The 17,683-nt window shown below is 42.3% G+C and overlaps 1 protein-coding gene across 5 annotated transcripts in view; it reads left to right on the top strand.

The window, feature by feature from the left end:
* CCDC62 (coiled-coil domain containing 62) overlaps positions 1 to 17,683 on the top strand; it is a 43,752-nt gene extending 26,069 nt beyond the window's left edge. For 4 of the 5 annotated variants that reach the window (XM_024977697.2, XM_010814016.4, XM_024977698.2 and 1 more), the window contains 3 exons: positions 3,961 to 4,083; positions 14,607 to 14,700; positions 15,390 to 16,179. In XM_024977697.2, coding sequence (XP_024833465.1) covers positions 3,961 to 4,083; positions 14,607 to 14,660 — 177 coding nt within the window. In that variant the 3' untranslated portion in view covers positions 14,661 to 14,700; positions 15,390 to 16,179. Of the gene's footprint in view, positions 1 to 3,960; positions 4,084 to 14,606; positions 14,701 to 15,389; positions 16,180 to 16,634 lie in introns of those variants that run through there. The other variant, XR_003030028.2, reaches the window with a different exon arrangement.

The following is a 17,683-nucleotide window of genomic DNA, read 5'->3' as shown; positions in this document are numbered from 1 at the left end:
CGGCAATCTTGATTCCAGCTTGTGCTTCTTCCAGCCTAGCGTTTCTCATGATGTACTCTGCATAGAAGTTAAATAAGCAGGGTGACAATATACAGCCTTGACGTACTCCTTTTCCTATTTGGAACCAGTCTGTTGTTCCATGTCCAGTTCTAACTGTTGCTCCCTGACCTGCATACAGATTTCTCAAGAGGCAGGTCAGGTGGTCTGGTATTCCCATCTCTTTCAGAATTTTCCACAGTTTATTGTGATCCACACAGTCAAAGGCTTTGGCATAGTCAAGAAACCAGAAGTAGATGTTTTTCTGGAACTCTCTTGCTTTTTCGATGATCCAGTGGATGTTGGCAATTTGATCTCTGGTTCCTCTGCCTTTTCTAAAACCAGCTTGAACATCAGGAAGTTCACGGTTCACGTATTGCTGAAGCCTGGCTTGGAGAATTTTGAGCATTACTTTACTTGCATGTGAAATGAGTGCAATTGTGCAGTAGTTTGAGCATTCTTTGGCATTGCCTTTCTTTGGGATTGGAATGAAAACTGACCTTTTCCAGTCCTGTGGCCACTGCTGAGTTTTCCAAATTTGCTGGCATACTGAGTGCAGCACTTTCACAGCATCATCTTTCAGGATTTGAAATAGCTCCACTGGAATTCCATCACCTCCACTAGCTTTGTTCGTAGTGATGCTTTCTAAGGCCCACTTGACTTCACGTTCCAGGATGTGTGGCTCTAGGTCAGTGATCACATCATCGTGATTATCTGGGTCCTGAAGATCTTTTTTGTACAGTTCTTCTGTGTATTCTTGCCACCTCTTCTTAATATCTTCTGCTTCTGTTAGGTCCATACCATTTCTGTCCTTTATCGAGCCCATCTTTGCGTGAAATGTTCCCTTGGTATCTCTAATTTTCTTGAAGAGATCTCTAGTCTTTCCCATTCTGTTGTTTTCCTCTATTTCTTTGCACTGATCGCTGAGGAAGGCTTTCTTATCTCTTCTTCTATTCTTTGGAACTCTGCATTCAGATGCTTATATCTTTCCTTTTCTCCTTTGCTTTTCGCTTCTCTTCTTTTCACAGCTATTTGTAAGGCCTCCCCAGACAGCCATTTTGCTTTTTTGCATTTCTTTTCCATGGGAATGGTCTTGATCCCTGTCTCCTGTACAATGTCACGAACCTCATTCCACAGTTTATCAGGCACTCTATCTATCAGATCTAGGCCCTTAAATCTATTTCTCACTTCCCACTGTATAATCATAAGGGATTTGATTTAGGTCATACCTGAATGGTCTAGTGGTTTTCCCTACTTTCTTCAATTTAAGTCTGAATTTGGTAATAAGGAATTCATGATCTGAGCCACAGTCAGCTCCCGGTCTTGTTTTTGTTGACTGTATAGAGCTTTTCCATCTTTGGCTGCAAAGAACATAATCAGTCTGATTGTGGTATTGACCATCTGGTGATGTCCATGTGTAGAGTCTTCTCTTGTGTTGTTGGAAGAAGGTGTTTGCTATGACCAGTGCATTTTCTTGGCAAAGTTCTATTAGTCTGCCCTGCTTCATTCCGTATTCCAAGGCCAAATTTGCCTGTTCCTCCAGGTGTTTCTTGACTTCCTACTTTTTCATTCCAGTCCCCTATAATGAAAAGGACATCTTTTTTGGGTGTTAGTTCTAAAAGGTCTTGTAGGTCTTCATAGAACCGTTCAACTTCAGCTTCTTCAGTGTTACTGGTTGGGGCATAGACTCTTTGTTTAAAATGTACACAAATGTCTTTTGCAGTGTGATTTTCCAGCTGTCAGTATTTGGTGACCCTCATCAGTGTTGACATTGTGGACCTGGCCTCTTCATTCTGATGGTTGCTCAGTGTGCTGTCCAGTGACCGAATACACCGCAGTCTGTCTGTTCACACCCCGACATGCAGACAGTGAGATTATTTCCGTGTGGGTGTGTGTTTAGTTGCTCAGTCGTGTCCGACTCTTTTCGACTCCATGGACTGTAGTTCACCAGGCTCCTCTGTCCATGGAATTCTCCAGGCAAGAATACTGGACTGGGCTACCATTTCCTACTCCAGGGGATCTTTCCCACCCAGGGATGGAGTCCACTTTTCCTGCGCTCCTGGATTGGCAGGCTGATTCTTCATGACTGAGCCACCTGGGAAGCCCTGGGGTTGTTTCTACACTCACTGTTGTGGATGAGCCAGTGTCTTTATCATGAACAGGCTTCTGATCGCAGCTGTATCATAAAGAAAATTAGTTCAAGTAAACTTAGTCATTTTGGGGGTTATTTTGGGAAGATATCTGGCCTTGAAAGCATCTGATCTGAGTTCAAATCCCCAGTTTGCTTTGTCTTAGCTCAGTGACCTTAGTACAGTTATTTAACTTCTTTGAGCCTCAATTTCTTCACCTACAAATATATAATTAAAGCATCACAGTTGGGGCTTCCTTCATAGCTCAGATGATAAAGCATCTGCCTCCAATGCAGGAGACCTGGGTTTAATCCCTGAGTTGGGAAGATCCATTGCAGAAGGAAATGGCAAGCCACTCCAGTATCCTTGCCTGGAAAACCTCATGGACACACAAGCCTGGTGGGCTGCAGTCCATGGGGTTGCAAAGAGTCAGACACGACTGAGCCACTAACACACACACACACAGCATCACAGTTCCTTGGTTTCAAGGGGATGTCGTAGGGCTTGGCCGCTAATGTGTGTTTTGATGAGTGTTGGTTCTCTTTGTTATGAATTGATGGTCCTAAGTGTTGACTAGAATCAGGAGCATCTGGGCTGTGCATTCACTGATGGTGGGAATGTAAATGGCAGAGCCATTTTGGAAAACACTTGGGTACTTTCTATTAAAATAACTGCTTAAAAAAAAAAGTTAAAAATACACCTACCATATGACCCAGCTATTCTACTCCTGGAGAAATGGAAACATATGTCCACATAAATATTCAAGCAGCTTTATTTTCACTAGTTAAACAAAACTGGGAACAGCCTGAGTATGCTACAGAGGGTGGTTTATCCATACAATGGAGTACTTCTCAGCAATAAAAAGGAATGAACTATTTATACACATACAGCATGGGTGTACCCCAAGATAATTATGCCGAGATAAGAAGCCAGACAGACAAGAGTATGTAATGCATTTATACAAAATTCTAGAAGATGCAAACTAATCTCCTGTGAGAGAAAGCAGATCAGTAGTTGTCTGGGAATGGGAAGGAGGGACTCTGAGAGGCAGGATTTCCCCAGGGACACAGGCATGGCAAATGTGACCTGTATTCATCATGGGAATGGTTTCATGGGTGTGTACATGTGCCAGAACTCACCAGATGTTAATTGTATATAGTTAGTTGTGTGTTTACTATGGAAAACTCACAGGTTGTACATACGTTATATACTGTGAAAAACTTTTAACACAAAGTAGAAAATTAAACAAGAATGAACAAACTAAGGTATATTTCCACATATTTTTGAAAGCTAACAGAGGACTTCCCTGGCAGTCCAGTGGTTAAGACTCTGTGCTCCCAATGCAAAGGACCTAGGTTTGATCCCTGGTCAGGGATCTAACCTACATGCTCTATGGTGTGACCAAAAAATAAAAAATTAAACAATTTAAAAGCTAGCAAGCCTTAAGTGTTAAAGTTGCATTTTGTAAGTGTTTTGACTTGATAATTACACCCTTGACAAGTTGATTTAAGAAAGGTAAACAATGCCTACGATTCTTTTATCACATGGGTGTTACTTAATTAGTTGTAGTAAGTTCTGTTGAAGTCAAATTATCTGGTCAAATAGGTTTTAAGAAAGAACTGAGATTTGGTTCTTTTAGTATTTAGTGTTCTGCTTTGGCATGTAACAAACACCTAAAGTCAAAGAACTAGTCATGAATAGTTGATGTTCGTGTCTGTTAGATTGTTCTTGTAGACATAAACGTTGGAAAGTGTTTCTTGATTTCATCAGTGCTTGAACTGTGTTGTGTTCCCAGGATGATTTTTCTCCCACGAGCAAGCTTCAGCGTTTGCTGGCAGAATCCCGTCAGATGGTCACGGACCTGGAGCTGAGCACCCTGCTTCCCATCAGCTCTGAGAATCTCAGCACCAGCAAAAGTGTACGTGCTTCCTTTTCTTTTGACCCCACCTGTAGTATCTGAACATTTTCCGTCATTGTGTGCGAACGTCACTTTCTGTTAGAATGATGGTGTCTTCGTGTCTGGGGGAAGGGGTTAGCAGCCTGGGTTTAAGGAGGAACAGAATGTTGCCACAGATGTCACCACACCCAGACTTCCTCTTTCCAATTACCTGGGCACATGCACGTACATTCTGGGGGATTTTTAAAAGACATTTTATTATAGAAAATTTCAAGTACAGATGTAGAAAGACTACTTCTAATCCCAGAGTTCCAGTAACCATCAGCTTTCTGCCGCCTTTGTTTCATCTTCCCCCATCGGTCCTGTTTTTTCCTGAAACATTTTAAAGCAAACCCTAGACATAATGTCAGGTTTCTCTGGTGGCTCAGTGGTAAAGAATCCACCTGCCAATGCAGGAGATGCAAGAGACATCTTGCATCTTGCATTCAATCCCTAGGTCAGGAAGATCCCCTGGAGTAGGAAATGGCAAGCCACTCTAGTATTCTTGCCTGGAAAATCCCATGGACAGAGGAGCCTGGCGGGTAGCTACAATCCATGGGGTCACACAGAGTTGAACATGACTTAGCAAAAACAACAGACATCATGTCTTTTCACGCATATGTACTTCATTCTGTAGCTCTAACAGATAAGGACTTTTATTAGACCCAGCCAAATTCACAGTAACTTTTTAATATTGTCTAATGACTACACCACCTTAAGGTCTCCCTGTTTGTCTCAAAAGTGTATTTTTACTATTTGTTCAAATTAATACTCAATCAAGGTCCATATTTTGCACTTCAGTGAATCCCTAAGGTCTCTCTTCATCACTAACAGTTCCTTCTCCTTCCTTTCCTCCCTCTCTCCTTCCTTCCTCCTCTCTTCTTTCTCTTGTGTTTCATTTTTTAAAAAATATTTATTCGTTTGACTGTGCTGGGTCTTTAGTTCCTCAACCAGAGATCGAACCTGGGCCCCCTCCATTGAGTGTAGAGTCTTAGCCACTAGACCGCCAGAGAAGTCCCTTCTGTCTTTGTCTTTTGATGCCACTTATCTGTGGGAGAAGCACTGGGTCATTGTCCCGTAGATTTGCCCAGAGACTGAGATAGGCTGGATGGCTCCATCCTCGCTGTTGCGTCACACATACCTCTCGCCTCCAGATTCCTGTAAGCTAGTATTTCTCTCCAGTGACTTGTTTAGACTTGGGGTCAGTTTGGGTTCTTTTTGTTGCTTTGGCGCCACGCCCTCATGGTGACACCCAGTCTGCTGCCTGGTGCGTCGTATCGGGGGATCCTCCTGTCTGGTTGCCCCACGTTTGGATGTCAGACTTAATGGGGAGATTGTCAGCCTAAGCTTTTTTATTATAGAGTTTCCCTAAAGTTCACTTAATGACTTTCGTGTTTCTTGATTGTTGTGCTTTAGATCTGTTGTTTCATTAGGGATTGCAAAGTAGTCATTTTCTAAATCTATCCTTCTTTGAGGAGTGTGTCACACATTAATTCTAAACGCTTTCTCTGAGCCCAGGAACATTGCAGTAGCAGTGATATAAGTTGCTTTGTAGATTTTATAGCCTGACATAAATAGTGAAAAGAACATTGAACTTGAAATCAGGACACTTGAGTCCCAGTTTCCCAGTCTGTAAAATACAAGCTTGAGATGGGTGCTATAAGATTCCAGGTCCATTAGTTGGATGTGCTGTGGACATAGTTCAAGATACTTGAAAGCCATTGAGTTAAACTTTTTTGTATCCCTGACAAAATAAAATTAGAAAGATCTGCAAGACATTGAAATACCATTTGTTAAAAATTTTTTTTAATTTATTTTTGGCCGCACCATGTCTTAGTTGCAGCAGGCAGGATCTTTGCGTAACAGACGGGATCTTTCATTTCAGCGCCCCGGCTTCTCTCCAGTTGTGGCGTAAGAGCTCAGGTGCCCTTCTGTCTGTGGGATTTTAGTTCACCAAAATCCCACAGATTTTTTTTTTTAACTTTTTTACTTTGTATTGGGGTATAGCTGATTAACAATGTTGTGATAATTTGAGGTGAACAGGGAAGGGACTCAGTCATACATATACATGTATCCATTTCCCCCCAAAACTCCCCTCCCATTCAGGCTATGGAAGACGGATTCTTACCACTGGACCACTAGGGAAATCCCTGAAATACCTCTTTTTTTTTTCATCATTTATTTATTTATTTACGGCTGCGCTGGGTCTTCATCGCTGCACCTGGGGCTTTCTCCAGTTTTGGTGAGCGGGGGCTACTCTGGCTACAGTGCGTGGGCTCCACGTCGCAGTGGTTGCTCTTGTTGCAGAGCACGAGCCCTATGCACAGGCTAAGTAGCTGCGGTGCACAGGCTGGGTTGCTCTGCAGCATGTGGGATCTTCCTGGACCAGGGATTGAACCTGCGTCTCCTGCATTGGTAGGCAGATTCTTAACCACTGAGCCACCAGGAAAGCCCTTAATGCCTACATGCAGGCGTGCATGTGTGCGAAGTTGCTTCAGTCGTGTCCAACTCTTTGTGACCCACTGGACTACAGCCCACTAGGCTCCTCTGCCCATGAGATTCTTCAGATAAGAATGTTGGAGGGTTGCCAGTCCCTTCTTTAGGGGATCTTCCCAACCCTGGGATCAAACCCACATCTCTTATGTCTCCTGCATTGGCAGGTGAGTTCTTGACCACTAGTGCCACCTGGGAAACACTAGACTCAGTGGTAAAGAATCTGCCTGCCAAGCAAGAGACGTGGGTTCAATCCCTGGGTTGGGAAGATCCCCTGGAGGAGGAAATGGCAACCCACTCTAGCATCCCTGCCTGGGAAATCCCGTGGACAGAGGATCCTGGCGGGCTACAGTCCATGGGGTCAAAAAAGAATTGGAACCAACTTAGCTACTGAACAACCACCACCAACATCCCTCTCAAGATATAGAACATCTCCATCACCCCAGAAAGTTCCCTCATGGTCTTTGGAGTGAATCTTTCCCTACCTCCACCCTAGGCAACTACTGATTTGACTTTTATCATTAGAGAATAGTTTTGCCTGTTCTAGAACTTCATATAAATGCAATGATACAGGTTTTACTGTTATTTTATGACCAACCTAGACAGCATATTCGGAGAAGGCAATGGCAACCCACTCCAGTACTCTTGCCTAGAAAATCCCATGGACAGAGGAACCTGGTGGGCTGCAGTCCACGGGGTCGCTAGGAGTCAGACATGACTGAGCGACGTCACTTTCACTTTTCACTTCCATGCATTGGAGAAGGAAATGGCAACCCACTCCAGTGTTCTTGCCTGGAGAATCCCAGGGACGGGGGAGCCTGGTGGGCTGACGTCTCTGGGGTCACACAGAGACGACTGAAGTGACTTAGCAGCAGCAGCAGACAGCATATTAAAAAACAGAGACATTACTTTGCCAACAAAGGTCCATCTAGTCAAAGCTATGATTTTTCCAGGAGTCATGTATGGATGTAAGAGCTGAACTATAAAGAAAGCTGAGTGCTGAAGAATTGATGCTTTTAAACTGTGGTGTTACGGAGAAGACTCTTGAGAGTCCCTTAGACTGCAAGAACATCCAACCAGTCCATCCTAAAGGAAAGCAGTCCTAAATATTCATTGCAAGGACTGATGCTGAAGCTGAAACTCCAATACTTTGGCCACCTGATGCAAAGAACTGACTCATTGGAAAAGACCCTGATGCTGGGAAAGATTGAAAGCAGGAGGAGGAGGGGACAACAGAGGATGAGATGGCTGGATGGCATCACCGACTCGATGGACATGAGTTTGAGTAAACTCCGGGAGTTAGTGATGGACAGGGAGGCCTGGCGTGCTGCAGTCCATGCGGTCACAAAGAGTCGGACACGACTAAGCGACCAAAGTAACTGACTGACTTAGAGGTTGTACTCCTTATCTAGCCTCTTTCAGTAGAATTATTTTGAGATTCATACGTTGAATTCATTCATTCATTCATATGTTGCTGTTTATCAGTATTTCACTCTTTTTTATTGCTGATTAGCATTCCATTGTATGAAAAGACCACAGTTTGTTTATTTGCCTGTTGATGGGCTATTTGGGTTGTTTCCAGTTTTGGACTATCAGAAGTAAAGCTGTGAACATTTCACACACACAAGCCTTTTTTTTAAATTGACATATATCTTCATTTTTCTAAGGGTAAATACCTAGAATTGCTAGTTATAGCATTTAAATTTTTAATAAACTGCCAAGTCATTTTTCAGAGTGGTTGGTACCATTTTATGTCCCTCCCAGCCCTGTATGAAAGACCTAGGTTCTCCACAGCCTCACACAACCGTGGTTTTTTTTTTAATTATTAATTTTTGGCTGCACTGGGTCTTCGTTGCTGCTCACGGGCTTTCTCTAGTTGTGGTGAGTTGGGGGCTACTCTCTGTTTGTGGGGTGCCGGCTTCTCATTGTGGTGGCTTCTCTTGCTGCAGAGCAGAGGCTCTCGTGTACTGGCTCAGTAGTCGAGGCTCAGTAGTAGTTACTCCGTGGCATATGGAGTCCTCCTGGACCCAGCAATCAAGTCGTCGTCCCCTGCTTTGGAAGGCAGAGTGTTAACCACTGGACCACCAGGGAAGTCCCTGACCTCAGTGTTGTCAGTCCATTTGATTTTAGCCATTCTAGTATATTTGACATAGCATCTCACTGCCATTGACTAATTTGCATTTTCCTGATAACCTAACGACAAGCATCTTCATGCACTCCTTGGCCCTTCAGGTGTCTTCCCCTTCTCCTATGTACTCTGTTTTCCCGGCATCTCTAGAATCAGTGAATCCGTTCAGTTCAGTTCCGTAGCTCAGTTATGTCCGACTCTTTGTGACTCCATGAACCACATAATGCCAGGCCTCCCTGTCCGTCACCAACTCCTGGAGTCCACCCAAACTCATGTCCATCAAGTTGGTGATGCCATCCAACCATCTAATCCTCTGTCGTCCCCTTCTCCTCCTGCCCTCAATCTTTCCAAGCATCAGGGTATTATCTAATGAGTCAGCTCTTTGCATGAGGTGGCCAAAGTATTGGAGTTTCAGCTTCAACATCAGCCATTCCAATAAACACCCAGGACTGATCTCCTTTAGGATGGACTGGTTGGATCTCCTTGCAGTCCAAGGGACTCTCAAGAGTCTTCTCCAACACCACAGTTCAAAAGCATCAATTCTTCTGTGCTCAGCTTTCTTTATAGTCCAACTCTCACATCCATACATGACCATTGGAAAAACCATAGCTTTGACTAGATGGACCTTTGTTGGCAAAGTAATGTCTCTGCTTTTTAATATGCTATCTAGGTTGGTCATAACTTTCCTTCCAAGGAGTAAGCTTCTTTTAATTTCATGGCTGCAGTCACCATCTGCAGTGATTTTGGAGCCCCCCAAAATAAAGTCAGCCACTGTTTCCACTGTTTCCCCATCTATTTGCCATGAAGTGATGGGACCGGATGCCATGATCTTAGTTTCTGAATGTTGAGCTTTAAGCCAACTTTTTCGCTCTCCTCTTTCACTTTCATCAAGAGGCTCTTTAGTTCTTCTTCACTTTCTGCAATAAGGGTGGTGTCATCTGCATATCCGAGGTTATTGATATTTCTCCCGGCGATCTTGATTCCAGCTTGTGCTTCCTCCAGCCCAGCGTTTCTCATGATGTACTCTGCATAGAAGTTAAATAAGCAGGGTGACAATATATATCTCCTTAATGTATTCCTTTTCCTATTTGGAACTAGTCTGTTGTTCCATGTCCAGTTCTAACTGTTGCTTCCTGACCTGCATACAAATTTCAGGAGGCAGGTCAGGTGGTCTGGTATTTCCATCTCTTGAAGAATTTCCCACAGTTTTTTGTGATCCACACAGTCAAAGGCTTTGGCATAGTCAATAAAGCAGAAATAGATGTTTTTCTGGAACTCTCTTCCTTTTTCGATGATCCAGCGGATGTTGGCAATTTGATCTCTGGTTCCTCTGCCTTTTCTAAAACCAGCTTGAACATCAGGAAGTTCACGATTCATGTATTGCTGAAGCCTGGCTTGGAGAATTTTAAGTATTACTTTACTAGCATGTGAGATGAGTGCAATTGTAAGGTAGTTTGAGCATTCTTTCGCATTGGCTTTCTTAGGTATTGGAATGAAAACTGACCTTTTCCAGTCCTGTGGCCACTGCTGAGTTTTCCAAATTTGCTGGCATATTGAGTGCAGCACTTTCACAGCATCATCTTTCAGGATTTGAAATAGCTCCACTGGAATTCCATCACCTCCACTAGAATCAGTGAATAATACATTGGAAAGTATATGACATCTGAAGGCAGTATTTTTGCCAACTTAATGATTATCTGATTCTAGCTGTGGGATGTTAAGCAAGAGATTTAATCACTTTCCCTCTCCTGTGAAAGGAATGTTGCAATGAGATCTCTCTTCTGGATCTTTCCAGCTCAAAAATTCTTTTAAACCAAGTTTTCAGTAACCTTTTCACTAACCTGAAGTGTCTTTAAGTCCTTTGCCCATTTTAAATATGAGTTGTTGGTATTTCCTAGGAGGATTTTTTTCTTGACAAAATCTTTGCAGCATCAGTGAAGTTGTTTATTTACATTGGGGTAGAACATTTTTGCGTATTGGTAAGAGTTTTTAAAGTTTTTAACAGCGTTTATTGAGGTATAGTTCACCTATCCATAACCTTCCCCCTTGTAGAAGTGTACAGTTCAGTGGTTTAGTATATTTACAAAGTTGTGCAACTGTCAGCATGATCCAGCTTTAGAACCTTTTCATCATTCCAGAAGGACCTTGCACCCACTGGCAGTTACTCCCCATTTTACTTCCCCCTGCTTCGGGCCGATGTTCATCTACTTTCTGTCCTTGCGGGTTTGTTGGGCAGAGATTTTTCATCAGAGTTTGTTGAATAGAATTCAGAAGATCCATACATTTTGATGGAGGGGTAAAAATTACACATTAGGTTATTTTTGTTAATCTCTAATTGAAATAGAGCACGTCCTTCAATTATGATATAGAAATGAGCCATCTTCGCACCTGCTACTTATGATCTTGTCATTAGTAGAAATAACAAATAATTCTACCACATTGCAGTTATTACTGGTGTCTTGAAATATCATTTACACTAAGTATTGTATCAGAATTACAGACCACTAGGCCTGCTGCTAGACCTTATTATTTAATGCCCTAGTAAAGAAGGCTATATACTATTGTATCACAGTCTTATTTAGTATTTTGATAACCACAGTTATAGCTGCCATAATGCAACATATGGGTTCCTAAAAATCACCACACAGTGCAAAACTGCACAATAAAAACCATACAATTTATGGGGAAAATGGGATTTGGAACGTAGCCTCAAAACCTTTATCAGCGACACATCTTGAAAAGGACATTTAAATGGTAGGACAGCTTTATGCTTGTGTTAAGAAACACACAAATATTGCCATAAATGTGGCACTTGACTCTGAAAAAGCCCTGAAGTTTGCAGGTAGAATTGGGTGTCGGAGAGGCTGCAGTCTGTGACTCACTGGAAAGTGGCAGAAGGAGGGCGATTGGATGGAAAGTCGTAGCAGCGGGTGTGGATGTGTTTCATGACACCCCCGGGGCGAGAGCTGGTGGGCGTTGGAGAGGTCTGGAAGAAGGGGTGGGTATATTCCTAAATGACCCAGCCCGGTTCACCTAGGGTTTCTTGTGGACAAAAATTAGGCATTAACAAACGCAAACAACTCAAGTCATTCTTAGATATAGCAGATGAATTGGAACAAATATGTGTTTTCAAAACAAGTGTCATAGCAGAACCAGCTATGCTTCAGAGTCATCCTTCTGACAGCTCCTACTCACCCTCATGGCCTCGGGTTCTTCTCTTAACCTCCTCTTTGGGGTTTCGTGTTAATTCCTAAGATGTAATCAGGAGCTCTCACTTTTGTCCTCATAGCACCGCTTGAGGGTGGGGGGGGTGTGTCAGAGTGCGTGTCCCAGCACATGACAGCTGGGAACATCCATGGGTCTCTGCTCCCGCTTTAGCACCTTTAGGAGCCTCAATCACTCATGCTGGCCCCCACGCCCTGGTGTAGCACAGGCCATACCTGCTACAGAGTATGCTTGGTAAATACTGTGAATGGAGCTGATAGGAGTTCAGGAAGAATGCAGAAGGGTGACCACAGGTGTAGATGGAAAAAATGCTACAGCTATTCAAGTTTGGTGAAAACTTGGTTTAAGAGAATTTTTTTTTTTTGGTTTAAGAGAATTTTTGAGCTAGAAAGATCCAGAAGAGAGATCTCATCACAACCATTCCTTTTACAGGAGAGGGAAAGTGATTAAATCTCTTGCTTAACATCCCAGCTAGAATCAGATAATCATTTAGTTGGCAAAAATACTGCTTTCAGATGTAATATATTTTCCAATGGATTATTCACTGATTCTAGAGATGTTGGGAAAGTAAAATTTAACTAACAGAAATCTACTTGGCAATGCACTTTGCAAATTCTGCCCCTCTGGCGCTTTGAGTGGAGTATTGCTGGTTACAGAAAAAGTAAATAATTTTGTAAAAAATTCTTAATTTTTGCAGCAAGGAAGCAGGATAAATTTTGAGCAGGCTGTCTGCTTCCCCAGGATTTTGCCATCTGTCGCTAAAGACAAAGGTCTTAATTGAAAGCCTGTCTCTGAAATAGGCATTCTCACATTGCTGGGGAAGCACAAAGTACTTCTGTCCTTCTGGCAAGGAACCTGTCGATGTTGTCTAAAACTTGCCCTGGCAGCATCACTTTGTGACTCTCTTATTCACATACAGCTGTGTGTATGTAAAATGGTATATGGACAAGTTTTTCACGGCAGCCTTGCTTTGTTTTTATATTATTATTTTTAAAATATTTATTTTTACTTATTCATTTATTTGGCTGCACCAGGTCTTAGTTGTGGCATACGAACTCTTAGTTGCAGCTTGTGGGATCTAGATTCCCCGATGAGGGATGGAACCTAGGCCCCCTGCATTGGGAGCGTGGAGTCTTAGCCACTGGACCACCAGGGAAGTCCCATGGCAGCATTGCTTTATAACAGCCAAAGTTAGGAACTGATCTGAGTGTCCAGCAAGAAGAATCTGAGTGAATAGCTGTGGCCTGTCCACCAATGGAATATTACCCTGAGACAGAACAGGAAGGTCGTAGGTGCGGAGATGTTTCCAGGATGTTCAGTTCAGTCGCTCAGTCGTGTCTGACTCTTTGCGACCCTGTGGACTGTAGCACACCAGACTTCCCTGTCCATCACCAACTCTGAGAGCTTGCTCAAACTCATGTCCATTGAGTTGGTGATGCCATCTAACCGTCTCATCCTCTGTCATCCCCTTCTCCTCGGCTCTCAATCTTGCCCAGCATCAGGGTCTTTTTCAGCATGTACTAGTGAGTGAGAGAAGACAGGATCCTGAAAGCTTCATGTGGTATTCTACACATGAGGTGGGAACAGGAATCTGTCTATGTATATATGTTCAAACCATGCTCTTTAAAAAACATTAATTTAAAAATAGAGGAAAAACAGGAATGAGTGAGACAGCACAGCTGCCGCACCATCAGCAGCAGGCCTCCTGCGGGGTGGGATGGGTTTCAGTTTCAGCCTGAAACTGAAGTTGGAGTTTTGACCTGAACACAGGACTCAGTCTCCTCATCAGTGGTTGGCAGCTGTTGGGATTATCTGTCAAGGTTCTTAACTTTTTCTGTGGCAGGCTGGTAAAGCCTATGGATCCCTTTTAGAATCATCTTTTTAATTTTATTTTAGTATCATTAAAAAAAATTTACTTATTTATTTTTGGCTGTGCCATGAGGCATGGAAGTGTGGAGTCTTAACCACTGGACCACCAGGGAAGTCCCCCCTAGAAAAATGAAGTAAAATACATCATATTGTAAAATACATAGGAAGGCTATCCCAGTAGAGAGGAAAGCAGCGTGATTAAGAGCCCAGGGGTCTGGAAGCACCGAGAAGAATCCCAGCGTGGCTCAAAGGCTGGCCCCGTGGGAAGATGAGGCGGCTGAGCAAGCCCAGGTTCACCACTGGAGTCTACCAGTGTCTTTCCAAGTATCCTCCTCCTCTTCTTTCCTTCTTCTTTTTTAATATCTCCCCAAAACCTAACCATGTTACGCCCTCAGTAGGCACCGTGCTGAATTAAAGCGTTGCTCAGAGTTGTGGAGTCTTCTTGATGACCCTTGTCCTCACTGCAGGCTCACCGCAGAGTCTATATTAAGGCTGACAGAGAGCCAGTTATATTTGGGCGTTAGCTGACTCCCAGGGTTTAACCATAACACGCATACGGTAAAGCAAATAGAACATTCCAACTGCAGGCTTAGAGACAGAGGGGCCCCACACATGAGCAGGAAATCAGTCCATCTTTGCTGGCTGGCTGGCTGATGGTTGTATGAAATTGCTTCATTGTATTTCATTAATTCCCTAAGGTCTTTTAAAGGCATTTCTGCTGTATTTGTGTATTGTCCTCCTAAGTATTTTCTTGCTCCATCCTGGGTACTCATTGGGAGTTGTTTTGTAGAATATGGAAGTCTCAGAAGAGTCAGCTGAAAAAAATACCCCTCTCGGTAACTGAAGAAAACAAAAGTTAACTTCAGTGTTCATCGTGATCATGGGTAAGTCACCTTTCCTTATCTCACCTTATATTTATATTTAATAAGTAACTTGGGAACATTGATAATCTAGAAGCACAGCAATGAGTTTGACCTCTAGTCCTTTCTCTCTTGCCTGACCTATTTATACACACCTTCTAAATTTAATCAGAGTCAAATGTCAGTTACTTATAAGAGAAATGCAGATTCAAAAGTTCTTGTTCTCAGTACCTAGAATTTTAAGCCTAAAGAAGTGAATGCATATAGCTTTCAAACTCCCATGTCAGCATTTCATCCGAATGTCTGTCTGAAAAGAAGTCTTTCCGTGGGGTTTCAAGTATTCTAAAAAAGGCTTATTGACCCAGGAAGCACTTTCTTGATTTGTGTTTCCTTCTATCGAACCTTCATTTCCTATGCCAAGTTTCTTTAGAAGCCAGTTTGATAAGTTAAAATATAAAATCATCTCAGTTGTTTTCCACTTAAGCATAAGAACATTTTTTACAATTGTGAACGCACCAAGCGTAAGCAGCCCTCTCTCCCTGTCTTCTTTCTCTTTCCTGAGAAGTCTTCATATTTATAATAGTTTGCATGACCTTGTTGTTGAGAATCAAGACTGTATAGTTCATTTTTTTTTTTTTAGAAGCTGGGAGCTTATCGCACAGCATCCAGTGCTCATTGATTTTGATTTGATTAACTCTGTTTCCTTCCCACAGAAGCTGATTTCTCATCCATGTGGAAGGCAGGAAGCAGACATTCATACCTAATACTTAGCCTTGAAAACAAAAAGCGGATGGTAATCCTTTGTAAGCAGCATCTAATACCAAAGGGGAGCTGAAACCGAAAGTTAATTTTTAAACATCTGTATCTTGTTTGTCTTCAGGTTAGCCATTTTCATGTGGAAGAAATATTTTTCATGTGTAAGAAATGAGACCTAATTGTATATTATATGTAATATGCCAACTTGGAATTTATGCTGACAGAGAAAAAGCCTTCTCTATAAAGACGCTGACTCTGGTTAAATACTTCAGAAGCTCTTTAAAAGTGTGAACATCAAATGGAGAATCCATGCATAAAAAATGCTGTTTTAGCCATCTGATTTTTTTAAACCTGTGCATACATTTACATTATAGCCAGTAGCTTATCAGTGTCAGCTCCAAATATATGAGAAATAGTGTTCCCTTGTAGTTTTAGCCCTGAACTTGGCTGTGTAAATAGCCATAAAGTGATATGATATAAAACCTTTTTAACTGCAAACTATCTCTTGGGCTACTGACGGTTGAGGTCCTTCAGTCCCGAAAGCCGAGCAGAGCTCCCTCTTGTCTGGATCAGTAGTAGTCCCATCAACTTATACAAACCAAAGCTCGCTGGAAGATCAAGTTTTATATGCATTTTTTTTTAATCCTCGAAGACTGAAACTTCTGTTTTAACCTGTAAAGTAATTTAATTTTTTAAAGAATATAATGATCAGCTTCAGTCAATAAAAAATATTTTTAATAATAAAAATAGTTTTTTGGGGTTTCTTTTTCTGACACAGGAGCGAAATAAGGACGGTAACTCTCTTCAAACCAAACCTGGCAAGTTAATTTCCTGAGGAATGGGAATGCAGTTTTTTTAAGCATTGCCGATATCAAAGTTCTATTGTGCTGTATCAATGCCCCTTTGTTAAAAGGTTTCAGTGCTACTTCAGAGATGATTTTCATGAGAGTGGAGGAGCCACCCCATTTAGCCTTTTTAATGAGGGTGCTGAAAAGAGAAATTGGGTGAAGTTTGGCTATGCTCTTTATAAACGCTTGCTTTCTCCCCCAGGCTAGGCTGGTTTATACAGGGCAAAACTGAGAAAGGTCCTGTGTATAGTCGATTGTGAACCATTGCCTCCAAGTTAGAAACCCAAAATGTCCCTGGAGAGGCCGACTTTCTGAGAAACAAAATATTAAATTTTCTCCTTCTCTTCATGATAGGTTCACGGCTGCACGTCAACTTACCTAGTGAAAAGAGAGAACACTGATGAGATGCTAAGAACACTTTCAGGGACCTGAAGGATTTGAAAAAAGTCCAGTTGTTTTGTAACTAAATGTCTTTTAGTAATAGAGTTATAGTATCTACCCATGCCTATTCTTACCCATCCATATTATTGTGTATTACAGTACATGCATTTCAAAAATGGAAACCTTAGTATTATCAATTTCTCTCTCTCAACCCTAGTTATTTAAGTCCATAAGCAATTTCTGTGAAAGAGAGGTAGCCTTTGGTTACAAGATAAAACTAGATTTCAGCCTTTATATTTTGTCATCAACATTTTTCATCTTGAAAGGGGAATTCCCTGGCAGTCCAGTGGGTAGGACTCTGTTTTCACGGCCAAGGGTGAGGGTTTGGTTCCTGGTTGGGGAAGTGGTTTTTCCGGTAGTCATGTATGGATGTGAGAGTTGGACTATAAAAAAAAGCTGAGTGCCGAAGAATTGAAGATTTTGAACTGTGGTGTTGGAGAAGACTCTTGAGAGTCCTTTGGACTGCAAGGAGATCAAACCAGTCAATCCTAAATGAAATCAGTTCTGAATATTCATTGGCAGGACTGATGCTGAAGCTGAAACTCCAATACTTTGGCCACGTGATGCGAAGAACTGACTCATTTGAAAAGACCCTGATGCTGGGAAAGATGGAAGGCAGGAGGAAAAGGGGACGACAGAGGATGAGATGGTTGGATGGTATCACTGACTCGATGGACTTGAGTTTGAGCAAGCTCCGGGAGTTGGTGATGGACAGGGAAGCCTGGCGTGCTGCAGTCCATGGGGTCACAAAGAGTCGGACACGACTGAGCGACTGAACTGAACTGGGGAAGTAGGATCCCATAGGCCATTCAGTGGCCAAAAAAGGAGGCAACTGAATTGTACTATAATTTGCCTGCCAGAAATTATCTCAGCCTTCAAAAGAGACTGATGGAAGTGTATTTTTAGAGTTTGTGAACAGATCTATTAAATAGAAATAACCCAAAAGAAAGAAATTCTGAATA

The sequence above is a fragment of the Bos taurus genome, chromosome 17, assembly GCF_002263795.3.
Source record: "Bos taurus isolate L1 Dominette 01449 registration number 42190680 breed Hereford chromosome 17, ARS-UCD2.0, whole genome shotgun sequence".
Classification (NCBI taxonomy): domain Eukaryota; kingdom Metazoa; phylum Chordata; class Mammalia; order Artiodactyla; family Bovidae; genus Bos; species Bos taurus.
The sequence above is the reverse complement of the archived record's forward strand: the minus strand, read 5'-3'. Positions and strand labels throughout refer to the sequence as shown.